Here is a 27,958-nt window from a genome sequence, read left to right on the forward strand (position 1 = left end):
ACCATTTTCGCAATGTGCGTTAGGGGATTTCAGCTTGTGAGTGGCTCTGGTGAAATACATCCAAAAATGCAGTTGGCTATTTGCGCTTTATCAGGACTTGTGCTGGCATGCTCCAATGTGGAAGTTGAGTGTGTTTTCAGCCAGCTAAATGTGGGTAAATCTAAGTTAAATAGCAGAATATCCACTAAGATGATAAATGCCATTCTTAATGTGCAAGCTGGTCTCTGAAGAAATGATAAATGCTGCTTCGGTTACACGCTGCCTGAGCATGTTGTTTGCAAGATCGGCACGATGGAGGTCTACAGGGTCAGCGATGGCTCTGGCCCTAGATCCAGCGACACCAGCGAACAAATACACAGAGAGGGTGCATGACCATACCAAAATGAAACATGACATTTTCTGTAATTTTAATCACTGCCGGGTAGTTGAACATGATTTGCGGCCAGCGACTGCAGTTCACGAAAGCGTCTTGTTTTATTTAGTTTTGTGGTCTTAGTTTTAGCATCTTGTTTTTTATATGACTAAAACAATTACGCTGTGCCAAGTTTGTCTCCCTTTTTCCATTACCTGTGCTCTTTGCTATGTTGAATGCAAACCAACTGACAATGCTTCGTACTTTCATGCTTTCTAAACTCCTTTGGTTGTGGCAAATCAGTCTTGTAAATGCTTGTATGGTGGAAGAACTTTGATTTGTCCCTGGACCAGGAACATTTTTTCTTTAACTACGAAACTTTGTTTCTGAGAAGGAACCCATGTAGCTTCGTGTTAGTGTTGGGTGGATCACGATTTTCCACTCCTTTTAGTGTATAGGAAATTTTAATTTTATATTTTAAAGTGAAGCTTTCTTTGTCTCTTCCTTTGACTTTCCCACTGCTGCTGCTGCTGTAGCCACTGTTTATGGCACACCACATCTGGGGGTGGTTCAGAGCCTGTGTATACCTGTCAGGAGTGCAGCAGAGAGTAAAGGTGACTTTAGAAACTTGTTTGGACCTTTGCATTGGGTCGAATGTGCACAGTGCCCTCCGGAGCTCCTTGGGTGTTGCCACTTACCACTTACCTTTCTAATAACATGCAAGTCCAGAAGGAAACTAGATAGAATGGCAGAGAGGGGGACGGGAGAGGAGGCACAGAATGGGTACAGAGGTGGGACTTCTGTGCCAATTACGCCATTTTGATACAAACTCAAATTCTTATGCCAAACTGTGCCAAACACAGAATATTGACCAAAATTGTGCCATGCTGCGCCAGAACAGCTCCAGCATGTGTGCTTAGCCGCAAATAGCAAGTGTGTTCATTCTCCGAAAAAAGAGTGCAGCCATTCACATTCTGCACACCGCACGACGACTCCTCCAGCACACTTCCTCTTAATTTTTGCGCTTATAACACTGGACTTTTCGGCACTTACGGCAGGTGGGCAGGGCGCGCATGGCCACTCCCTACTGTTGTCAATGCTGTCGAAACGGCCAGGACGGCTGTATTTAGGGTATATTAGAATTTGGTTGAGCGGGCCGAGTGGCGCGGTGCTCCCTAGATGAGGTGCAAAACAATGAAAAGTATGCTGAGGGTGCTGTGAACTAACTAGATATCAGGGAGGCGTGCGCTGCAGGAGGTTAGCGGGCAGGCGTCTCTGTGCCCAGGGCATATATAATTTAAAACTATTCCAATCTGTTTTTATGCCCGTATGGGCGAGGCCGGAGCCATTTTGACCTATCACGAAGCGCTAAGGGCGAAGGGCTAACAGCCGGCACTGCCCGCGCGCGCCGGCCATCTGCCGGAAGCGCTGAAAAGTCCAGTGTTTTAAGCCTGAAAATTACGTGGCAGTGTGCAGGAGGCGCCGTCGTCGTGCGGTGTGCGGAATGTAAATGGCTGCACTCTTTTTCGGGAAATGAATACACTCGCTGTTCGCTGCCAACCACACATGCCACAGCCGTTCTGGTGCAGTGTGGCGCAATTTCGGTGAACTTGTGTTTGTATCAGAATGGTGCAATTCGCACAGGAGTCGCACCCCTGATGATAGTGGAATTATTCTGAAAATTTGAACATAATTTCAAATAAGCAAGCACAGCAGACAAAAATCTATCAGCACTTGTTGCAGGCACTCTGTCCCCATCGCAGATCACTTTCAAGATAGGGCCCGTGTGGCCGCACCATATGCAGCAGTTGCCAGAGTAGAACACCCTCTGTCCTGCCCCGGTGCCTTCGGCGCGACGGAAGACGGCATGCTTTCTCCCCACTTTCTTCCCTTGTGCACGCTAGATTGAGCCACCATCGTCGCCTCATCCTCACACGCTTTCACTCGCACACGCCGCTTACGGCGCACGGTGGCAGTGTTATTACCCTTAAATTTAATAAGGAAGATCACGGCAATGCCGGTCACGCCAGCATAAATATGCCTATCGCAGTAATAAACCACAGTAGTTCATAACTATTGTTTCTCAGTAGGGTCTATTAATGAAGCACTTTTCCAGGCACTTCACCCACACTGTCGAGACATTGAAGAAAAATGTATTTATAAAAAATGTCTTGGGCTACTCTTCGAAATTTTGGACTCACTATTGCAGAATGCATGTTTTTGTGATTTCTATCACTAATTAAATATCTACAGGCACCATTACCAAATTTGCATGCACTAGATGGTTTCAGTAGTAGAGTAATCCGCTTCAAAATTTAGCTTAAAACGTTGCTTAAGAAAGTTGCTGTTTAGCGCTCTTGTTGGTTTATTCTGTTTCATTGTGGCATTGAAGTGCGCTGCCATATTCCATTATTCCACCAAAATTCAGATTGGCCTGCTCCAAACTTCTTCAAAATGAAATCTTGTCTGCTCCAAACTGCTCTGAAATGAAATTTAATCTGCTTCAAGCTGCTCCAAAATGCAATTTTTTCTGCTCCAAAGTTACCCAAAAAGCAATTTTACTTGCTCCAAAAATTACTCCAAAATGAATATGGGAAGTCCTACCCCTGTGGGTAGGACCGACGCAGTCGTGAAATGAGCGAGTAACAGCCTTGCCACTCTTTGCTTGCAGTTCCCATAGAGTGGGGGGGGGGGGGGAGATTGGGAAAAGGTGATGTGAGAAGGCAAGAAAACGCTACTACTGTAGACACGACTGCAGTTGCGGGCAAGCGGTATAAAGTTAAGTTCAAGGTATGGCACGTTTCTGCTATTTCTGAAAAATAGACACCATGCAAATTTGTCAAGTGGACAACTACGCAGGGTGTGCAGAAGCAGAGCCGCATTAAAACGCACCGTAGGGTCTAGGCGACACTGTGGAAGCGGTCGCACGTCAAATCAACACTTCTGTGCCTGCCACGGTAGCTTTGCGGTTATGGCATTGCTTGAGTTCGCGGGTTTGATCCTGACCGGTGCAGCCGCATTTCGATGGGGGCGAAATAAAAAACACTTGTGCACTTAGATTTAGGAACACGTTAGAGAACACCACGGTGTCAGAATTAATCTGGAGTCCGCCGCTATGGCGTGCTTCATAATCCGATTGTGGTTTTGGCACGTACAGCCCCATAGTTCAATTATAATACTTCTGCCACGATGCGATGTGCCATGTGGAGCAATTTCATATGCTCAACCCTCTCATAGGTTATGAAGCATGGTGCATAACAACGCTTCAAGCAAACACCTACCCCTGTGTGTTCTGTGTACTAAGCAGACAAACAGCAGTGGTGCACATGTAACATTTAACATCAACTCACCACTCTCGTGTTGGGCTAAAAGTTGAAAAAATTAAACATGCACTGTCAACATCACCTCTAATTATCGTCAATCAATGCAAACAGCGCAGAAAGCTTCGCTTACATAGATTCCCATAGTGCGTGAAATCCACATATTTTTTCTCAAGACATTTGCAGAACAAAGGGCAAAGTGCTTCACAGCTTTTTAGAAATAGTACCTACCTATACGTCCTGTATCTAGCATTGTTCATGCCAGCTTGTCTGAAATGTTTAAGCAGCCACACTTTATTGCAGAGCAATTTAACTTCTGTTTCTCTTCTTAATGGTGCTAGTCATTATACAGATATCTCACTGGCATTTGTGGTTCTAGGCTTTTCGTAAGGCTTATCATATTTGTGGTGAGATTAAGCGTAGTCGAAGCGTGGTGGACTCAGGCGGATGTGCATGTGTGATGTGCATATTTTGTAAACACTGTTGTACCGTGGCATTAGTGAAATTATGATAGCTTGTCTGCCTTTTTTGACGATAAACAGAAGCACCAAGCTTCATGCTCTTGTTGCACTATAATAAGATCAGTTATGCCTCTCGTCAAATGGGCCCTGCATAATTGCACCCTCTGTTGGCCACAGACAATTTGATAACCGCTCATCATTTCATGTGCGTCATGATAAGTTGGTTGCTGTGGGCCACGAATGAAGGGCTTCAGTATCTACTCATCTTAATTAGTTAAAAGTTGTGCGTTTTTTGACATCCCACATAACTCCGATCAGGCAGTGTTGAAGTACTACCTACGATGTAATACACCCAATCTTAGAACTCTACATTATATTTGAATGGCACTCATCTAGGGTTTTAATGGCTAGCTTTAGTGCCTGAGGTATTCTACAAAACTAGAAAATGTGATTATGGTGCTGCTACGGAGAGTGTATTTTGTCATATCATTTGTGGCACCTGTGCACTTTGGTCCTATGCACCAAAAAGTGCCATAGTAATAGTACGCAGTCAAGATGCATAGATGTCATCATTCAAGTAAGGCTGCCTTCATATATTTAATCACTTGTACCATGCTGTTTGTTTGAGGGGAAGAACAAGAAGCTCGAAGCGTGCAGACGTGCTTTGCATCGGCTCCGTGATTTCAAATTTTCCAACCGTACAAAGTCTGCTGGTACCACTGGGATCAGCGGAATATATTTCTAAACATCAAGGGGATTCTACGGAACCGAACATCGGTGAGCCGCAGTTTTAAGACCAACGAGAGCCCTATTCGTTCAGCCACGCCGACGGTAGGGTTAGCCCTAACACCGAACGCTGGCGCGCGGGAGCTCGGAGACCCGCAAGCAGCCACCGTTTCTACGGTGAGCTGTGGGGGCGACCCAGCCCGGAACGCTACGATCGCGGAAAACCCAGGCACCATTGCCCACCAACCCACCGACACCGAAACCATGGAAGTCTTATCCGAGAGTCACCCGAGACCCCTGCCTGACGAGGCCTTGCCTGGGCCGTCTCCCGTCCTCTCGGAGCAGCTCCACAATCAAGAATCTCAGTGGCAAACGGTCGTTTCCCTTCATCGGAAACGCCGTCTTCAAAAACAACAATCCACTGGTGAGCAAGACCCAGTCGGGCAAACCCCGCCATCGAAAGCCACACCGTTAGGGCTAGCTCTAACCCAGGCGCCAGCCGCCGCCGCAAAAGCCACGTCGCAAGCTACCTGCGAAGAGCGCGGAGCCGGAACACCTATTTCTGAAGACGCGGCTGCAAGGAGCAGGCCTCGCCGACGCGCGCCTCCACTCCCGCGCACTGACATGAAAATCATTATCCGCCCGACCCCGGGCCTCATAGTTCGAAAACTACAGACCCACCAGGTGGCCAAGGCGATCGTCCAAGCCACCGGAGGTGCGCCGACCTGCAAGGGGGATGATTTCATCGTCCGCCTGCGACATGGCTCGAACATCATCATCGTGAGCACCCCTCACGAGGCCACGGCGGCCACCCTCATGAAAATTATGAGCCTCACCTTTCACGGACGATCACACCCTGTGAAGGTGTATCTATCAGCACCCGAGGGCTTGCTTAAAGGTGTCGTACACGGCATCGACGCAGGCACCGGCGAAGAAGAGCTTATGGCGAATCTTCGGGTCCGCACACATGGAGTCCGCATCGTGCGGGCCCGTATGTTGGGACAATCCCAGACAGCCCTACTCCACTTCGAGGGACCCCAGGTGCCTAGATTTGTGTATTACTACGGAGGGGAGATGCCTTGCCGAGACTACCAGCCGACAAGACAGTTCTGCTCCATCTGTAGAATCACCGGACACCGACCAGACGTCTGCCCCAACCCAACGGTTCGTGCGTGCAACGTTTGCAACCACATTAACCCAGACGCCGGACACACTTGTGTTCCGAAGTGCGCCCTGTGCGGAGGGGCCCATCTCACGGCCGCAACAGAGTGCAACAACAAGCTCAAGCGCATTCCACCCAGATGGAAGTCTACCTCCACCACTACACCCAAAACCCAACGACAGCCTCGCCCGGTCACTCAGTCGACCAAGGCGGCTGACCTTCGCCCGCGATGGTTCAGCTCCGAGCGGGAAGACTCCGACTACTCGGAGTCTCCGAGCATCTACGGATCCCGGTCCGGTTCCAACCCAAGGTCCAGGTCCCGCTCCTGCTCTCGCCCCCGGTCTCACTTTCGGTCGCCCAGACGGCGATCTCGGTCGGCGCCCAAACAAGGACAGCAGGCAGCACCAGCCACCGCGGCACTCAAAGACAAGGGGCCCCAGCAACACCACCGAAAGACCAAGGAAGCCTCACTCAAGAGGACTACCACCAAAGAACACGAGGTAAGCTGGGCAGCAGTAGCCTCCCCCTCGTATAAGAAACCGCAGACGCCACCATCTGTTAAATTGGAACAAGAACTCGCCACCATGCGCGCACAGATACAAACACTCACACAAGAAAACAGACAACTCAAACAACAAGTGATACAGCTCACACAAATACCACAAGAGATGGCTCCGCACAAGGACATCATTGACCTACAAACCCATGTCGATGCCATCCGCACCCAGATGCAAGCCTTCATGGACGCTACACGCGCCCAGTTGGAACAAATAACACAGACTGCAATACAACGCACAGATGCAGCAATAAAACACATGGAATCCACTGTAGATAGCAAGCTTAGGAACCAGCTTCACTCCATAAAACTACGAAAGACGCTACGACAGAACCTTTACAAGGCCACACCTGTAGCAGCCCCGCAGCAAATCGTAACATCACCGACCACAACGTCCAACAATGCCTAGACGATACAGGCAAGTCAAAGAAAACTTAGAAATTTGGCAATGGAACTGCCGTGGGTACCGGAGGAAGAAAGGGCTGCTGACACAATTGATCGCCCATTCCTCAAAGCCACCGGGGGTCATAGCCCTACAAGAGCCCGGTACCCGACCAACACTACATGGCTACGAAGAATACCACACAAGTCAAGACGACAAGTGGAAGGTAGCCACACTAGTAGACAGAAACATCACAACCATACAACACAAACCCATAGACGACGTGGACATACTACATGTACTTCTCGAAATAATATACAAAGGCAATCAGAAACAGAGCGCCTTCATCCTCAATATTTATTGCCCCCCAAGCCAAAGGCGGGCAAACATCGGAAAACTCTTTGGGGACACCCTCCGCCTCGCTAAAGACAGTCCCCTGGTAATCATCGGCGACTTTAACGCTCAGAACACGCTATGGGGGTACCTGAGGCAGGATTGGAAGGGTCTCCAGCTACAAACACTAATTGAACAATGCCACCTCACACTCATCACAGACCCGAACATACCGACGAGGGAAGGGAACAGCGTAACACGCGACACCACTCCCGACCTCGCCTTCATCACTCAAACCACGCGAGCCGAATGGCTCAACACACTCGAAAACCTAGGCAGCGATCACTACATACTAAACATAACACTACAGACTGGACGCCTACGCAGGCAGATCGGCACAGCTAAACTCACTGACTGGCGAAAAATCAGGGAATCCCAAGAACAGGATGCCGACACAATCACGAACCTGGAAGACTGGTGCGACAATCTCCGTCGACATAAACAACGCCACACAAAGGAAATCGCCAGAACGGAAGAGACCCCAGAGGTGGATCCCCACTTGCTACACCTGTGGGATGCCAAAAGGGGCCTTACCCGCCGCTGGAAAAAACAGAAATATAACAGGAAACTGAGGACGCGCATAGCACAAATAACAGCGGAAGCAGAAGAATATGCCATGCAACTCGCCTCAGCGAACTGGTATAGATTCTGTGACTCCTTCGGTGGCACGCTGGACACGGCCAAAACGTGGCACATCCTCAAAGCCATCCTGGACCCCACCAAAACCAAAGGAGAAGGACACAGGGCTCTGGAACGGTTACTACACACCTACCCAGGGAGCCAACAAGACCTCATCGATGCCATCAAGACCAAGTGCTATGGAGATCCCACTCCCACACAACCATGTAGAACACCCTACACAGGACAACCCAACCCACTAATGGACGAACCTATCACCGAAAACGAATTGAGAGCAGCCATCGCAGCCACCACCCGTAACACAGCGGCGGGCACGGACCAAATCACGAATTCGATGATCAGAAACCTGAGCGACAAGTCTATCTCCACGCTCACGGCCTTTCTCAACCAACACTGGGAACAAGGTACTGTACCGGCAATGTGGAAACACGCACGAATAATCATGATCCCTAAACCGGGCAAGAAATTGGCAATTGAAAACCTCAGACCCATATCGCTCACGTCCTGCCTCGGCAAGGTGTACGAAAAAATTATAAACACGAGACTACAGAGACACTTGGAAGATAACAAGCACCTGCCGGACACCATGTTCGGTTTCCGCGCAGGCCTGTCCACACAAGATGTGCTACTTCAAATCAAGGAAGAAGTCCTCAGTAACGTTTCCCGCAGCGGCGAACACGTCATTCTAGCAATCGACATCAAAGGGGCTTTCGACAACGTCAGCCACCAAGGAATCCTAGAAGGGCTGGCCGACACCAATTGCGGCGAGCGAACGTACAAGTATGTTCAGAGCTTCCTGAGCCACCGCACGGCGGAGCTGAAGATGGGAGAGATCCAGACTCCAGTGTACCACCCTCCCAACAAGGGCACACCACAAGGTGCTGTCATCTCTCCCACGCTGTTCAACGTCGCCATGATCGGTCTCGCAAGCAAACTGCAGGATGTAGCAGGTCTTCGGCACGCAATCTACGCAGACGATATAACGCTCTGGACCACAACAGGGTCCCTCGCTGAAAAAGAAGAACGGCTGCAAACTGCAGCAAATCTCATCCAAGATTACGTCGGCCAACGGGGTCTACAATGCTCCCCCGAGAAATCTGAGCTCCTACGAGTCTGGCGAGGCCGGGGTAACCACACAGTCCCCACAGACCCAACAAGAAGACTCGAGGTACGCCTCAACGGGGGCCTCATACCAGAGAAGCCATTGCTGAGGGTGCTGGGCATGTGGCTGCAGTCCAACCAGCGGGCCACACACACCCTTACACTCCTTAAAACCAGTGTCAAGGCGGTATCACGCATGATCTCCCGCGTAACATCCAAAAACAGAGGCATGAAGGAAAAGGACACCCTCCGACTGGTCAGTAGCCTGGTGGTGAGCAGAATCACGTACAGCCTGCCTTACTACCACCTCACACAGTCCGAGACAAAGCAGGCCGACACACTTTTGAGGATGGCTTTGAAGACCGCTCTCCGCCTGCCGATGAGTACATCGACTGAAAAATTATTGGCGCTAGGGTTGCACAACACCCTCAGCGAACTGACAGAGGCCCATTACGTCTCGCAACAACAGAGACTTGCGCGGACTCGCACGGGCCGGCAGGTCCTACAAACCTTGGGGTTCCCAGCAATAACAACACGAACCCAAGAAACCTGCTTGATACCTCGTCACGTCCAGGACAGGTTTCACGTTGCCCCGATACCACGCAACATGGACCCTAACCTACACTCCGGCAGGAGGAGAGCAAGGGCCCAGTACATGGAGAAAGCGTTCAGGTTCAGTACAACGGCCCGTTTTACGGACGCCGCCATGTATGGGACGAACAACAAGGGCGCAGTTGCAGTGGCATGCGACCACCGAGGCCACGTTACCTCCGCGGCATCGACCCGCCCCTGCACGATTACGGAAGCCGAAGAGCTGGCCATCGCGTTAGCCATCCGCGAGGGCCTACACGCAAACCAACCATTGACGATCCTCACGGATTCCCAGCAGGCCTGTCGCAACTTCCTACAGGGTAGAATTGGAAGACCTGCTGCACAAGTCCTAGCCGGAATACTCAAGGACTCTGAGGACTTCACCACCCAAACCATCATCTGGATACCGGGCCACACTGGCATCACGGGCAACCTGCAAGCCGACAGAGCAGCTCGAGGATTCGTACATAACCGAGCACTCATCACGCCGGCTGCAGAAGACCTGGACCCTGTCGACCTCGAGTATTCAGCCATCGTGAACTACCACAGAGGACGTCGCTTGCGATATCCACCACCCCATCGAAACCTAACCACAGAAGAAGCCGCTGCCTGGCGTAGGCTCCAGACAGGCACTTACACGAACCTACACATATTACATCGGATACACCCCACAGCCTACAGGGACGAATGCCCATGGTGTGGGGCCACACCAACCCTATACCACATTACGTGGGAGTGCACACTACACAACATAGAACACCCAGACACGAACACAACGAGGGAGCAATGGGAGGCACTGCTGTCCAGCTCGGCCCTCGACGACCAGCTCAAGCTGATTAAGAGAGCTGAGAAGATGGCAAGAGCCAGCGGAGCCCTGGACTAAGGGCCCCGACCATTAGCAGTTTTTCTGATTATTCTTTTAATAAAGTTTATCTATCTATCTATCTTTGAGGCATAATGTATAAGAGGTATTTATTACATGAGCAACACATGTGGCATCACAGTTCTCTTACGCAGAGTGTCATAACAGTAAGTTGCCTGCAGTTATGAGTTTCCTTTCACAGTTATGTGTGGCATTCGCTATAGCTTGATGTATTACCGATTTGGCTCTTAAACAATTTAAAAAGCTTTTTCACAAAGCTTCTGTGCACATAACTATGCAAAGAGAGGTTTTTGTTAGAACTGTTACTATGATAAAAGTTACTTCATTCTCTGAAAATTTTGAAACAACCTGGCGACCCTGTTAAGGTCAGAGTGACATAGCTGAAATTAGCAGCAGTTTTTCTAATTTTGCGGCAAAGTGAAACAAAACAATATTTGTACTAGCATAGAAGTAGATGCATGAACTTGCTATTTAGCTTTGGTGTAAAGGAATGCAGACTTGGGTGGGTGGGTGGGTGGGTGTTATGAGCGTCCCCTTTGGAACGGGGCGGTGGGTTGCACCACCAAGCTCTTGCTATTTTACAGCCTAATGTCCTACCCAGTTTAACAATAAAAAAAAAAATTTAAACACTATGAACTGCCACATCCAAATTTTCTGATCCCCCATTGCTAAATGTGCTTTCTACTAACTGTGCTTTCTGCTTTCTACTACTATTGCTAACTGTGCTTGCTAACTGAATGATCTGCAAGGTGCAGCCGCCTGGTGGCACAGAGCTCAACTAAACACAATACCGCTAACGAAGCGTATTCTTTGCTGCAGGTGTAAATTTTTCGCAGGAGTGTAATCATTAACACATTGTTTTTGTAAATGTTTAAAATGTTTTACACTTGGTTAGAGCAAATATTAGCTATTTTTTGGCTGGTTAAGCTCTGCGCCAACGGGTGGCTGGACCGGGGAGACCGATCAGGCTGCTCTCGTACGTCTGCGCTAAAGTTGCTTTATCAGCTTGAGTTTATGCCTCCACCCATCCGCTGAAACGCCCAGCTTGCCTGTGGTTACCAGAATACCAGACATGTTCGGCGCTGCAACAGAATGCTTGCAACGCACGCTGCTTTGATAGCTCTAGCTTGGGGTCGACTGCCAAGCAGCTGCCGGAGAGGTTGGAGAGGCTTTACGCACTTGCGCCTAGAGAACCGGAAGTAGACGACGCGACATGCCATCATGACGCAGAGCCAGTGAAGGCGGAGCTTAGCCCCGATCACTTGCCTACCGAGTTGAGGAGAAAATGCATGGCTATGGAGGAGCGTAACTTGTAATCGTCCATAGCTCTCTTAATATGAGACGCTTCACACAAATTGTGGTGCGAATTATTAACTTTAGCTGTACCCTACGTGTCTACAAAATTTGTCCGAACCGTTTCAGGGGCCCTTTAAGTAATATTAAGAATGAATCAATGGTGTCACAGATAACCGCCACAGCAGGTAGTACTTTCCATTCCCTAATGGTTCAGGGAAAATCTGAATTTCTAGACGCTTCAGTTTTGCAGTAGTAATTTTTAAGCAGCTTAGTGCGGCTAGACAGAGGGTCTGTTCGATTCGCCTGTACCACTGTGAACCATTTCAGAGTTTACGAGAAGTTCAGAAATTGTGCAGCTCAATTCCTGAAGTGCACGCTCAGTGAGACACTTGAAACACATGCAAAGGTGCATACATGGTGGAGGCGTTATATTATGTCAGACTAATGTGCACCGAGTATAAGTGTGAGAGGTCCTGAGCTGCAGGTATGATCGGCTTCTGGGGCGTAAATACACCCCCCCCCCCCCCCCCACCACTTGCGTAGACACATCAGACGTGCATAAGCGGGGTTTTAACAGTGCTCGTGCCTGTGTGCTGCATCGTCTGCTGTGCTGTTCCTTTGCACCTGTACGCCTTCACCAAGTGGGCACTGACAGTCAAGTGGGTGCAGCAAAATCATGAATCAGCCTTGCACCTTTCCTGCACCTTTTGAAACGAATGTCGTGGTTCAGCGGGCGTCATTGCTGCACCGCTGAAACGAATGGCAGGGTGCAGCACCTCGTGAACTGGTTCAGATGGTGCAGGTGAATAGGTGATGGTGCTGGTGAATTCCCCTTCGATAGGAATAAACCAGTGATGAGTCTCCTCCTTTTGGCACAGGAACAATCTTTATAAATTTCCAATTATAGCTAAACTCGGATAGACATAATGACTTATTAAAAATCACACATCAGAATTTAGAGCACCATTCGGCATACCGGGAAAGAAATTCGTTGGGTATGTCATCGACGCCAGAAGATTTTTTTGTATCACTCTTAAGTAAAAGCTTTAGAACAACTTCTTTCATTATTATAACATCACTAATAGGGGGAGTGCTGTCCTGGGCTGAAAATATGGAACTTTCACCGTTTTCAACTGTAAATACGGAACAGAAAAAGTTGTTGAAGGATTCTGCAACTTGTAATTTATCTGATGCTGTTTCACCATTATGCAGAGGCTGGGCACGGTTGTTGATATTGAAGAAAAATGCCACCAGAATTTTGCAGGGGACGAAAGGAGAAATTGCTTCATAGTGACATTGTGGTAGTGGTCTTTGCGTTTTTAATGCTTTGGCTTAAACGAGTGAGCAGCGCTGAAAGTTTGCGCATATTACTTTCAGAGGGGTGCTTCCGATGTTGTTTTCTAGTCTTCTTCGCCTTTTGTTCCAACCGTACAATTTCTTTTGTTATCCATTGGCAGGTTTTGCGGACGGCTATTACTTTCTGCTCACAGCAAAGTATCGCTGTGTACACCCGTGAGCAAAAGTATATGGACTATGAAAAAACTGAATTTCTTTGCAATTAGCATACATTAACTGAAATTGACGAGTGCACTAGACAGTTTGCAGTGCCAAGTTTGGACTGCAGTTCTCCATTTCAAGTTGCGGTCACATGCAGTAGAAAAATTCAGCTTGATCTCACAATCCCTGGTCCATATGCTTTTTCTCACTGGTGTACTATTGGCATCAAATGAAACGCGAACTGTGCGAGCCTAATTGAAGGTATAGTGCGCGCTGTCCAGTCATCGCCATTGACAGGTGTGCATATCCAGTTTGACCGTACTGCCCAATGATGCTCCCTTTTCGTTTCTGTTCTGGTTCTCTTTTATTTGAAAGCGAGAAAATAAAAATAAAAAAAAGCAGAAGCTAAAATATCACATAGTATAGAACAAGTATTATCGCCCACTGTGGCAAAACCGTATGTGGTAACGGCGTCACATGAATAGCGAGAAACGGTGCGAGTGGTACAGTTTGCGCTGTCATCATTACTGTGCTGCCATGTTTTGTCGCTCTCAAATAAAGAGAACCAGATCAGAAACGAAAATATCGCAGTATATAGGGGGAGCAGCATTGCGCAGTGCAATCGAACCAGATGTGTGTTCCTGTCAATGGTGATGACTAGACGGGGTGCGCACTATACATTGAGTTGTGTGCTCTGCTGTTCGTGTTTCTTTTGACGCTGATAGTATGTAGCTGTGCGTGCAGCTAGCTGCCTTTCCACACTAGTGCTGCAATGGTACTGCCACTTCTCAGTCAATATTGTGGCTAATAAAGAAAAAAAAATTGTTTTGAGAGAGAATAATAATAAAAAAAAAAAACTTGCCCCTGCAGGGTCTGGGCTCATGACTTCTTGGATTGTTCTAACCACGGTGTCATGGCAGATGTATTGATATGATGGAATAGTAGGAACAATTTACATATGTGTGGGGGGGGGGCACAGCTTAATGGAATGCACCCCTCCCACATGCTTCGTGGAGGACTGGAGCTTGGCATTGCAAATGTAGAAGTGCTATTTGCAACAGTGAAGAGACAAGGATTAGAGCCTGGCATTGAAGCAATGGAACTTTGTGCATGACATTGAAAAGCCAGATGCTATGCGATGTGCCACTTTGTATATGCTTTGTGAAGGGCTGTAGTCTGGTATTGCAAGCACTGTGATGCTATGCACAACAGCGAAAAGGCATATTTCAGTGTGTGTGCTTTAAAATTCCTTGTTTGATGTATAATAAACCTGAAACACTTTTTCGAAAGAATGTTGGCAAATGAGCACTCTCTACACATCATAATATCATTGGCACCATTGTCGACTCATTGTAAATAAAAGAAATTAAGTGCTTGTGAAAAGAAAAAAAGCGTAGGTGCCCATCACCTGCAATGGGCACCTACGCTTTTTTCGTCAGTACATTTTGTTTGCTCTCCGAAGTGAAGAGTTTTTTTTTCTTTGTTAGAAATTTTGAAGTAACTTTGCAGACACAAGCATTCATCAAGAATGAAAATTGGCACTCTGTTTGGTTGCTTCTTGGTTGCTCACACATATTTAGACTAAAAAGAGCCAATGTGTTATTTGTCGGGTATCTAAAGTATAAACTTGAGATTATGCAGCTGAATACTTCAAATGTTCCTGTTTCTTAGCTGAAAAATATAGCTGAAGGTTTCTGAATGGCAGGTAGTTTTTGTTTGTCTGGTATCTTTTAGGTCTTTTGTTTACTGAACTGCTATTTAATGGCTGTGTGTGTGTGTGTATACACACGTGCATGCATGTGTGTGTGCTTTGCGTGTTTTATGCTGTAAACAAGCAATTTAACAAGACAGGTGGCTGTATCTTTATCTTGCTGTGCCATCATTCTTTGGTTTATTGAAGGTGAAGAAGTTATTCCATCTGAGGAGGCACCAAGGGAGAAGTGCGGGGTGCAGCACCCTTTATTAAGCAGTGGTGACTCATCACCTCCCACTGTGGAACCACAGGTGACCCATTTCTTAGTAGGCTGCTTTGAAGATCATGCGGCACTGGTACTGTCGGAGTATGTGAATATTCGAAATTTTGGATATGAACCAAATAGTTGTTTTTTATTTTATTTGTATTCAATTCGAGAATTTACTATTCGAACTTGTCGAATATTTGTTTTAGTTTGTATATCAAGGATAACAACAGTTAGTGGGAGTCTGCTTTATGAAGCCAGATGCAAGTGGTAATGCAAGTGGTGCAAGGGAAGGTGAATTCAAAACTATGTTTTAGTAACCTGGGGACTGCAGTGCGGAAGTAAATCCATAGTAGCCTGTATTTATACATGCTGGAATCTTTGATGTCGGCCTCCATTGTTTACCAGAAGTAGTATTCGTATAATGGACAACCCATCTTCCAAGTGTGTATCAGAATCTGGTGTTTAGTGACTCAAATGTGAAATTGCAACCCTTTATTTGCACGAGAGTACCCTCTCGTTTATGGCTATTTTTAGCAACATTAGCTGGCCAAGTCCTCATGTCATGTAGCTGAGTCAAGCTGAAGCACCATGCACCAATGGATGTGCAAGAGATACAAATGTCATTCTTTTTCCCAGAACAATTTCTCAGAAAAATAGTAAAATATGCCTTTAAATGATTCTAATACCCATTGAACTTGGTGTAGAGACTCTGGAAACAGTTAAACAAAGTATGAAATTGTCTTCAGTGTCCCATTAGTGGTGTAGTATAGTTGGAAACAAAGGGTTTAAAAGACTACGGTAGTTTGACTGCTCTAGACTAGTGGTTGTAAATCTTTTAACCTTCACGGACTCCTTTATGCTTTCGCAGGATATTGCAAGGATCCCTTGACTACGTTCCAGTGCACAATGGTACACTTGGAAACCATAGCTAAGCTAGGACCAATACAGCTGGAAGATGTTATATTTGCAGCAACCAGAAGTAAAACCTTTTTATGTCAGTTGCAGTATACCATTGCTTAGAAAAGTGCTGTTGCATGTTAGGAACAAAGTTTCTGGAATAAAGGAAAAAAAAGAATAGAGGTAGCAAATCTTTTTTGTTTTGTTTTCTAACAAACCAAACAACTAATTTTTTTTTTTTTCATTTTCATAATGAACCAATTGGCAGACAATGAAGTTTTATTTTTCAGTGTCAGCTGACTGTGTTTTTTGTTTTATGTCTGATCTGGAACAGTTTTAAGAATGTATCTTGCAATGAGTTATTGCAGTTGACTTGCCAAACTTCTCACATTACAAATGCATATTCATTCCATATTGGAATGGCTGAAAAACCTGCTTGTGACATCTGGCTGTGAGCGGACAATCAATCAGGCATCTCCTTTCTTAGTGCCCTCATTAGTGTAAAAAAAAAAAAAAGAAAGTTGGGGAGCATGCTAGAGAAATGACAGTTTTGAATTCTTAGAGGAAATAATTTTGGGATATTGGTCCACACTATTATCAGCACTGAGGGCTCTAAACTTATCACTTGCATGACGCTTCAAAAATTGTGCTTTTCCTTTATTTTATGTGAAATATTTATTTTTATTATGTCCGTGACCTTGCACACAGGTGCCAATTTAGCATCTGCATTTCAAGGGACCTGGGTTTCAATGCTCAATGAAAGTGAGCGTATGACTGCGGTATCCCTTGCTCCACTGCAGGGTAGCCAGCCAGACCTTGCGCTTGCTTAACTCCCTGTCTTTCCCTCTCATTTTTTTCTCCCTTTCCTCAGTTGGTCTTTCATCTAAGCTCATCACAGGTGTGTCTTCAGACTGATCCTCCCGAACCACCTACAACCGCCTCAAGAAATTCAGAGGGGGGGGGGGGGGGGGGTTGCTGTGTTTAGATATCGCAATTGGAGAACCACTATTCTATACTCTGCTAACTTCTAATGTGTCTGTCAGAAAAGTTAGGGAACTTGCGTAAGTCAAGGAAAAAAGTGCAGTTGCATATAATGGCTATCAGAAGTGCCATTTAAATTGGCATTCGGGCAGCTTTCCACTTTTGCGTTAAAGCATGTATTGTAATTGCACAATACCGTGTCACTGGATGGGGCTGTTCTTTAGACTTATACATGTAAGCAAGTGTAAGCAAACCGGCAGGCCTTCAAAAATTCTTGTAATGATGTCTGCTTTGAGCGTAGATCGCTCACATTGCAGTGACACAAAATTTCCATTCACTGTGCACATGTCCGCATGAATAACGAATCAAAATATTATTTACACATGTGAACGTGCATCCAGTCAAATGTGAAGCCGAGATCCTCTTGCCATGGAACGGATCTCTTCCACTTGTCTCGTAGGTCTGTGCCGGTAGAGAAACATTTTAAAACAAGGATTCTGTTTTATTGGCGCACTAGCAACCTAACAGGCACCCAGTGTAGGAATTGAGGTGCATTCCTGTACATCATTCCTCAGCTCATGCATGGTTCTCAGCTCAATCTCCGGGAACTGCTGCCCCAGTGGCAACATGGCAGACACGGCTAGCGTGCCGGGGCCAATTTCCTGTGCAAACTTTGTGCCTCCTTCCCAGTGTCAAGTCAATATGTGAGTACACATCCCCGAGACAGGCCCTGATTGGTCGTATGAGTGCTGGCCTCCGGAAGCTCTCTCTCCCCGAACTTTCTTCCGCTGAGCACTTCATTGCCGAGGTAGATGCTCACAGGCTTGTAACGAGTTGGCTACATGAGACCTTTGCTTCCACGACTTCTCGTTCTTGTGCTTGGTGGATCACCACCCAGTTAGCCCTAGTGCAGCGGGCACACGTGCTCGACGGGTCTTGCGATGAGCCTTTGCCTATAAGCACAGTGACTGCCACACTGTGTTGTACCTTGGGTTAATAAACCCGTGTTTGTTGACGTTCTGATTCCGGAGGCTTCTCTACGCTGTGTTGGAGAGTGCACGAACCCTGCCGTAGTGTGCCTTTGTGTGTTGTGGAGTGGTGGAGCATCGTGCCCTTTCTTTACTGGTACTCATAGAGTAAGCCTTATGCAATCCCATCTCCACAGCAGGCACACAACAAATGTTGGGCATTGTTTCTATCATGAAGCACCGCTGTCACTGCATGGAGAGAGATGTACAATGCAAAAACTGAAATGCGAGCAGCTACCAACAACAATGCACGCCTTTTATGCATAATGACATGGAAGTGCAGTGTGCATTTGCTCTGTAGCCAGTTTCTGACCGTGGAGCAGTCCCAAGTGTACCTTTTGAAGTCTGAATTGAGCCGCCAATGCAAGTGAACCTGGAAACGAAACAATATATTGTAGTAGTTTCAAAATTGTTTACGTTTCAATTTTTAACACTGTACAGAAATGGTGCAACAAATTGCAGATTGTGCTGACAATAATCGCAAGCCGATAATGGTCATCAACCCTTGCGCAGAAGTCGGCATAACCACAGAACACATGTGCCGTTTGTTCAGCATCTGCTCTGATGCCCTTCTACTTGTGTCAGCACTGCAGTGCGTCCACTGCGGCTGATGTATGAAATGCTCTCATAGCATCACACAGGAGTTCTATGACCAGAATGAAAGTATTGGAGGACCCCTGGTATGTGTGCTGAGAAAAATGCTGAAAATTGAAACAAAGTCTGTGCATGCTTTTTAGAGGAGCTACACTCCCCGCCAGCAGTATGGCATCTTATACCTGCCGCTTCTATAGCACCTGCAATGCACGAGCAGCAGTGCAAACTTAAAAATCCCAAGAAATGCAGAGTTCACTAAACTGCCTCTGCAAATGCATCACTCAGCAAGAAGAGAGAAAAAATAAACAAAAAGAAGGAGTAATGTTGATTGATGCTGGTTGAGACAACGGGAAAGAGCCTCTGCTGCAGGGAGGTTAGCTCTCTTCGCACAGTTTTTTCCATTGCTTTTATGTTGGCTGCTACTAAAACTTTAAAATTATTACAGTAAAGCACTCCCTTGACGGTGCTTTAGAACTTCTAGTATATAACCGAATATTTGATGGAGCCTGGTGAGGTACCTTTTAAATGAGGATGTGAGATCACTTCATTAATGCAAAAATTGTGTTTGCACAGATATCAATGTTCAGGTTCTTTGAGCTCTTTGAGTCTGCTGAATATTAAAATGCTGTGTTTCCTCTTTTGCACAGCTAGCGGAAGAAAAGGGGTGGCAGAGGAAGCCTGGTAGTCGACTGGGCAGCTGTCTAGCGCAGAGTGATCGAGCTCGCCTCAGAGTCTTTATACAAGAATTTTGCAGCCAAGCCTTGGTTCCTTATGTAGAGGAACAAATGCGGATCCTCAATGACCAGGTGATTGTCCATAGCTTTCATGAGCTGTAATAAGCTGTTTTTTGGTGCAGTTATTCAGCTTATTGGTGAAAAATTTGACGTGCATTATTTATAGGGTTCAGCTTTCATGGTTGTTAGATTCCCCGAAATACATTTCTTGATTTCTATCTCTATCAGATTTATTATTTTTATTTTTCTTAATTTTTTTTTTCAGTGAATACATTGCTGAAAATCGATGGTTCTCAGCCACGGATGTGTGGGGGAACCCTTGTGGACCCACACAAGGTGGAAGTGATGGGAAACCCCTTGCAGTAAGGGGGGGGGATAAATTAACATAACATACAGCATGAAACAGGTGCCTTTATTGCTACCTGGCAAAGAATGATTAAACAAAAGTGCCACGTCACAATTTGGACATCTTGTCAATACGTTGTGCAGTCACGCTTAAGCAGAGTTGCATATCTGCAGCCACATTCAACCTGTTTCTGTATTTGCTTTGCAAGTATGCAAGCCTGGAAAAAGCATGCACGCATGCATATGTGGTACAAAACTGCAACAAAAGCTTTACAGCCATCTCATGGAAAAGAGGAAACATTCTGCAGTCCCCAACCAGAATGCCTCAAGGCTTGCAGAGGCCTTGCCCTACTCCTCCCCCCCCCCCCCTCCTGCACGTACGCATGCAAACAAACTTAAGCGCGGGCGTTCGGCGCTCTCCGTGGCCGCCCCGGCTGACGTGGTTGCGGACTTTGCCGCGCGCAGCAACTAACTTGCGGGCATGGGTTTCGTGAGCCCCCAAGAATGGCTTTGTGGACCCCCTTGGATCAGTGCATCCCCAGTGAGAACCACTGCTCTAGATGAACTTTCACCAGCTTTTCTTGCTTGGATCTTACCGTTTTTTCTTTCAGTGTTGAAATGAGCTCTGTAACTGCACATCCTACTTTTAAACACTGTAGCTGCATCTAGCATGCAGAACAACAAAGTTTTTGAGAAACAGTTTTTATGAAAGGCACAAAGCCATATGGTAATGTTGCTATGCAGTGATTAAGAGAATGTATTTGATATTCAAGCACAAATAGAATGAGACATTATTTGTAACTTTATGCAGGTACAGAGCTTTGACAAATATGGAAAGAAAACAAAAGAAATGCACAGATTCAACGCAATGATGGAATCTAAGTGACAGGAAGCTTGTATGAGTTAGAGAGGTAGCAGCAGTAGCGGATGACATGAGCACAGCCTTGTGGCCTGTAGCTATCTGCATAATGAGGACGAAGGTGATATAATGCTTATTGAAGGAATAATGTTGATCAGATGTCTATGGGGGCACAGAGAAGTATCATCCATAGTTAAATACATATAAGGCTTCATACCCTTCATGTCGCAGTGGCACATCAGTTTTGGAAGGCTGGCCAAGTATGGGTGCACACGAAATGGCACATACCCAGTTGCACAAAGCAAGTGCTGCAGTTGTCTGTTCGGGCACGTACTTAGTGGCCCAAGTTGTCTATATATATTCACAAATGTATCTGGCAAGGAAACGACAACAAATGGCAAACTCCAGGGAAGAGGCAAAGAAAGCTTCACTTTAAAACAAATGACAAGGTAGATAGTACAACTCTGCATTACCATTAGTGATGTTGCCCAGTTCATCCACCACAGTGGTTCCAGCGTGAAGACTGCATAGACCCTGGGTCAGGGCAACCCCAACTCTTCTGGCTTTTGGTTTGAATGATTACCACATCAGGTTTATGTGTTCTTTTACGTCAGCCAATTTGCATGGGGTAGCAACGAAACTGCCGTGTTTGTGGATGCATGTTGGAGGCTTATACAGTGGTGCTTATCATTAGCTTAGCTAGTGATGACAGCTAGCCAGAAAGTTCTCTTGAACAACACCATATGTGTTGGCCACATGAGTAGCCTAACAGGCAGACCTCAAATTTAATCCATGCAATTGTTCCAAGAGGGTCTGTCTCTCCATGGAAAGTTTCTTGGGTTTGGCTATTTGCTAAACCCAGGCTCCTGGTCATAAAAATTGGAAAATTCGTCAGAACTGATAGTTTCGTATACTATCTTTGGAACTTGACTACATCCACAGTTACTGTAGTGGAGTTTTACTTTATTATGTTTTCAGTGCCAGTGAGAAGTTATTCAGGACGACTTTTGTCTTGCATGCACAGTTGGGCAAGACAAAGCATGATTAGGGTTGCCACTTGGCTGGCTTTCCCCTGATACAGCTGCTTTTTCTTAATGGAGTCAGCTTCTGGTTTGACCATCACATGCTTACCGGTTTTCCAGTTCTCCCTAAATTTGGCACATTGCACTCTGTTAATTGTTCATACGTAGCAGATACTGTCACATCTGATTTCATTCCTTATTCCTTAAACTTTCCTAAATTCCTTATTAAAGCATCATGCATTTTTTGCCACCAAGACTTCACTTCGATTTTTTTTTCTCAGCAAGGGTGGTACCCTAAGCGTGATGGTACTTGCTGTTATTCATATGTGGCCCACCACGATAGCTTAGTAAGTATCGTGTTGTACTCCTGAGCTCGACGTTGCGTGTTCAATCCCAGCTGCGGCGGCTGCATTCTGATGATGGCAAAATACAAAAAATGATCATGTACAGTCGAACCCACTTATAGCAATATTCAAGTGCCACGAAAATTCCATTGTTATAATCGATAATTGTTATAACTGCGTTGCATGAAAAAAATCAAAATAGGGAGATGGCTGATCTGATGTGAGAAAACTATAATGGCGGGGAGGCCAGTGCCCCTCCCCAGCACCTTCCTCCATCCGACTGCTGATTGTGTTTACTCGTTTAATTGCTTCCTGGGTGCTCCGATTGTGTCTAACAAGCCACAGCTGTCAGCGGTAAAGAATGGCACTGCTATAACAACTGCAAAGAGGGGCCACGGGTGGCAGGCGATATGCGAGCACCGGCGAGGCATCGCTCTGGGGGCCCCAAAAGGGTCCTTGTAAAAATTGCGAGAAGCCTGCCGCGGCAGCCTGTCAGCTTGAGAAATCCAGAAGAAACGCTGAGGTGAGATCACCACAAGCATCTCGCCACGTACTTCCCACTGGCTTAGACGAGAAAACCCTATGTTCGTCAGCCTTGCAAGCTTGCCGAGGTGCTCCACGTAGTGCAGCAGAAGGTTCCTCTCGAAAACAAAGCCCTGGAGGGACTGAATCATCTAACGGGCCTCCTGTGAGGGCAATGTTGAGGCAGCCTGCCCTACCACGTCATCGCTGCCGTCATCGCTGTTGCTATTTGATACAAGCATGTTCATCATCATCGTGCCAATCGCCTTATTGGTCAGAAGCACTTAGCTTCCAAATCTAGACAGGTGCTTTCTTTTCACCGGCAACGTCGTGCATTGCTGATGATCAGCAGGCGGATCAGCGATCTTCCATTTCGGCGGCGAGTCAAACCAACCGTTGGTCAAACGAGGCTGAGAAACCGCGTGGCCAGGAACGATTTCGATGCAACCAACAAAGACGAACGCGGGCCATTAAGGTGTTTGCAGAACTGCGCTGAATGAGGAGCCAGCGAGCAACACACGAGCAATCTGCGAGTAGCGCAGTTAGCGCGGTCAATTCGTGTTTCGGATGGTGGAGCAGCGTAGAGCTCTGGGCGTAGCCCATTTGTGTTCGGAGGGGTGGAAGGGCGACGGGAGAGAGACGCACGGAGATGGCTGGAAAATGAGCGTGCGGCGGCTGTTGGAGCAGCGGCCCATCGTACAGCGGCTCGAACTTCTCGTTTTCTTTTTTTCTTTTCAAGGATTTCACATTTCACTACCTCTCGGCTCGGACACCCAGCAGCCAGACTTCGTTATAACCGATAATGCGGCATCGAGACATTGTAGTAAGCGGGTTATTTCACCATGGAAAACATACAAAAGTTGACAGTGCAGCAGCTTCTCATTGTTAAAACCGATACAATGTTAAAACCGGTATCGTTGTAAGTGGGTTCGACTGTACATAGATTTAGGCATACGTTTAAGAACCCCAGATGTCAAAAATAATCTGGGGCCTTCCACTATGGTGTGCCTCATAATCATATTTTGGTTTTTGCACGTAAAACTCCAGAATTTAATGAAAATTATTAGGTAATAGACAGTATATAAAACCTGCAAGTACTTCTTTTACCAACACCTTCTTTGACGCAACCAAGATGGCGGACCTCTGGCTAGAATCATAATTGAAGTACCAACATGTGTGTCAGTGACATCGTTCCTGCCATTGTCCATTCCCCACACCATTCAAGGTTTCAAGAAGTTGACAGTTGCTTAAATATCCTTACGTAATTTGAATGCGAAAGCATGAGGACTCCACCTTAATTCACCTTGTTTTAATTTGTACCAACCTTAATCCACTTCAATCCACCTTAATTCTCATTACTCTATCTTAATCTACTTTAATGAACCTCAATACACTTTAATGCATGTTAATCCACTTTAATCAACCTTAATCCACTTCAATCCACCTTAATCCAATTTTGGGAGTAGGCCAGGTCAGTTATTTGGGTGTGGGCCATGGCATGCTGCTGCTGCCGTGGCTGTTCACCGTGGGATTTCTTAGTGCGCGCAGCAGCAGGTCCAGTGCCAGGAACGTGAAGTCATCACTTGATAATGTGGGTTTTGGTACCATTGGATGATAATGCCGGACACCGGATTTTTCGCTTTGTGGGCCATATAAGGCTTTCGACTTAAAATGCATGTCTAAGTTTTAACAGTACCACTAGCATGAATGCGTCCATCTTGGTTAGGGAAAATTATCTCTGTGGGAAAGCCTGCTTATGGACTTTTGCGTATCGTCTGTTATGTCTTAAGATTTATTTATTCAAGGTACCCCCAAAGGCCCTCATTACGAGGGCATTACATGGGGGTGGGGGGGTGGGGGGACAGGCATTGGTCACAGATTATACTTATACATCGTACTAATACAAAAAAAGCACAAAATAATAGAGTGGAAGCTTAGGTAATATACAAGATGAATCACAAATATTGCACAGGAAACATAAGTACATATTAGAAGAATATAAGGTAACTGCAATGAAAAGCAAACAGCAACATACATTGTAAGAGAAAAAAAAGAAGAAAATGAGACACTGTAAAGTCCCAAAATAATAATAATAAGGTTACGTGGCAAGTTGTGAGAGAATTAGATCTTGAAATTTAGTTAAGACGTGTTCCATGGCAATCTCTGATGGTAAGGCGTTCCATTCAGTTGTGTGTGTGGTAAAAATGAATATGCATAATGGGCTGACTGGCAGTTAATGCGTTTGACTTTATATGGGTGGTCACGACGTGGAAAAATAACTGGTGGTGGCTGAAAGAAATCATCATGAAGTGAAGAATGATGATAAAGCTTATGGAAAAGGGATAGGCGGGAAATTTTATGGTGAAATGATAAGTTGTCCAACTCAGCTTTATTCTTTAATGAGATGACGCTGGTGTAGCGGGAATAATCGGAAAAAATAAATAGCACAGCATGCTTTTGCAAGGCTTCGATGTTACTAGTGATACAAGTTTGTTCGGGATCCCTAATGGCAGACGCGCATTCTGGTTTGGGACGGATTACTGTGGTGTATACTAGTTTTTTTATATGCATTAGGGCTTCTTTGAAGTCATGTTTAATAAGTCTGAGAGTACGGTTAGTGGAGGCAAGGGTAAGGTTAATATGATTATTCCATGGTAATTTTGACTGAAGATTATTACCAAGGTATTTGTAAGTTGTGGCGATTTCTACAGCGTTGTTATCAAGGAAGTAGGTGGTTGGAATTCGTGGCCTATTGGTGAAAGACATTATTTTAGTTTTGGAAGTACTTAATAGCATTAACCAGTTAGGACACCATGTACATATCGCATCTAGGTTAGTTTGTAGTAAGTGGCTATCAGTGCTACTTGTTACACATCGCTAAACTACACAATCATCTGCAAATAGTCTGCTTTTTGACGTCATGCAACTGGTTAAATCATTAAGATAGATTAGAAAGAGTAAAAGTCCAAGTATGCTACCTTGTGGACCTCCAGACCTAACATCAGCGTAACATGAGTCAGAATTGTTAACTGATGTAAACTGAAATCTAGATGAGAGAAAGTCGGTGATCCATGCAATTATATTCAAGTGAATGTTAAGTTGAGAAAGTTTAAGTAACAACCTATGGTGTGGGACGCGATCGAATGCCTTAGAAATGTCTAAAAATATTGTTTAAACTTGAAGCCCAGCATCTAGCAGCATGTGTATGTTGTTAATAAATCTGGCAAGTTGGGCATCATATGAGTAACTTTTGCAAAAACCATACTGATGCTTGAAAATAATGTTATGGTCTTCGAGGAAGTTAATGACTTGACTGTGTATGATATGTTTGAGTAATTTACAAATAGGGCTGGTTAAGGTGATGGGACACTAATTAAGCAGAGAAGCACAGTCACCTGATTAGAAAATGGGTATTATTTTAGCTATGTGCCAGGTCATTAGGAATGCAGCCAGTTGATAGTGACTGGGAAAATAGAGTGGTTAACATGGAACGAATACTATGCAATGCAATTAAAATTTTATTATATTGAAGCCTAGATGATCGGCACTGGATGACTTTTTAAGATTGGTTAGTAGAGATAAAACACTAGGCTCACTGATGACTACCTCGTTGCGTAGTGATTCCCACTAATGCCCTTAATGTAGACAATGAGTTAACGTTTTCATGAGCGAAAGTTGTTACAAATGTATCATTAAGAATCTGAGCGCAATCTGAATCAGGGATAGAAATGCCACAAGAATCAGTAAGACTGATGTCAGCACAGATACCAGGGCTCACTACATGCCAAAACTGACGAGTATTATTTTTTAGCATGGATGGTAAGTCGTGAGAAAAAAGTTATGGCGAGTAGATATAAGCAATGCCTTGTAAGCCTTTTCACACGCTTTGTATTTAATGTGTGCACTCACGAGACCAATTAGTTTGGCCTGCCTGTACAGTCTCTTCTTTTTGTAATTAAGCCATCGAACCTTGTTGGTAAACCAAGTTAAGGAGAACTGCTTTTGCAGGAAATGGATAACATAGGAATTAAATTGTCGATGAGATGACTGAAGGTGACCTTGAAAAGGACCCAGTTTTCTTCAGTGGAGCACGAATGAAGCTCATGCAGACATTGATCTGAAAAAGCTGTTAATTTCATAGAGTTTCTCACTACATTACCTAGAGGGAAATCTGGCGCTGCTGCACTGTGGTATGCATGGGAATGCCGATATATTGTGGATTCGGATTGGCATCGTTCTCGTAGAGACAGGACCCCTTGAAGACGCGCTTGGCAAGTACTGTTACGTTTCGCCTACAACGCGCGGTAATGCCGGCGCGGATGCAACGGACGCCGGGGCTTTGTTCAAAACGGCGGACATTTTGGCCTGTTCGATGCCGCCGCAACGCCTACCCGCCAAGCGTGTCCAGGCGTGTTTCAGTGCCACGTGTCTTCGTGTGTGCGTGTGTGTGTGTGTGCCCTCGCTTGTCAAAGCGCGGCAGCCGGGGAGCGGAGTTCCCCGAATGAGGAGCCTGGACGTCTCTCGGCTCAACTGTTCGCGCCGTCGTGTGGGTGAGGGTTGGCGATGCGTCACTACACTCGGTTCAGCAGGTCTCTCGGCCCGACAGTTCGCGCCGTCGTGGGGTCATGCTCCGCCGTCCCGTGACCTTCATCCCGTGACCTTCATCCCGTGACCTTCTCTTTTGGACCGCGACGCCGAGGGTATAAGAGCAGCTGCCCCCGGACGCCAGGAGAGAGGCTCCGATTTGTACTGTTGAGTTACGTGCTCTCCCGTCTCTCCACTTCGGTCGAACTGACCGGCCGCTCTTTTGCTATGTTAGAATAAACAAGTTGTTCTGTTACCAGTCTTCTCATGCTTTGCCGGGACCTTCGGATGCTTCCAGTGCCCCAGGCCGCCAGGCCAACGCTACCCTTGGGGCTTGCGACCCATTGGCAATAACGGGCGTCAGCACCGAGACCCCAACTCGTGCCAGCGGTGCGATTACAACAGTACCGTTCCGTCTGTCACTGTGATTCATTTTCTACTAGAACAGCACGTGAAAAGCTGTTTTAGCTTTATTATTACGCGAAAACATGTTTTGTTTAACTATGAGAACTTGTTATTGTGTGTGCGACTACATGTTACGTAAAAAGTATCAGCGGGCCGCTAAAGTTGGAGGACAGACGACAAGGTTCGCGCTCGCTTTGAAACAGTTGGTCGTCTGTTCTTGCTTTTCTTTGCTTGGTCATGCATCGTGGGTGAGTAAAGATGTAATATGCGTGAATGGAAACATTTTATGAAGATTTTACTTTGAGAATGCGTTATTTCTGTAG

General features: G+C 46.1%; 1 protein-coding gene across 1 annotated transcript in view; it reads left to right on the forward strand.

Moving 5' to 3' along the window:
* l(3)76BDm (trafficking protein particle complex subunit 8 homolog l(3)76BDm) overlaps positions 1–27,958 on the forward strand; it is a 161,949-nt gene that overhangs the window by 16,721 nt on the left and 117,270 nt on the right. The window contains exons 7-8 of the mRNA XM_050191010.3: positions 15,260–15,363; positions 19,468–19,626. Coding sequence (XP_050046967.1) covers positions 15,260–15,363; positions 19,468–19,626 — 263 coding nt within the window. The remainder of the gene's footprint in view (positions 1–15,259; positions 15,364–19,467; positions 19,627–27,958) is intronic.

Source organism: Dermacentor andersoni, chromosome 1, assembly GCF_023375885.2.
Source record: "Dermacentor andersoni chromosome 1, qqDerAnde1_hic_scaffold, whole genome shotgun sequence".
Classification (NCBI taxonomy): Eukaryota; Metazoa; Arthropoda; class Arachnida; order Ixodida; family Ixodidae; genus Dermacentor; species Dermacentor andersoni.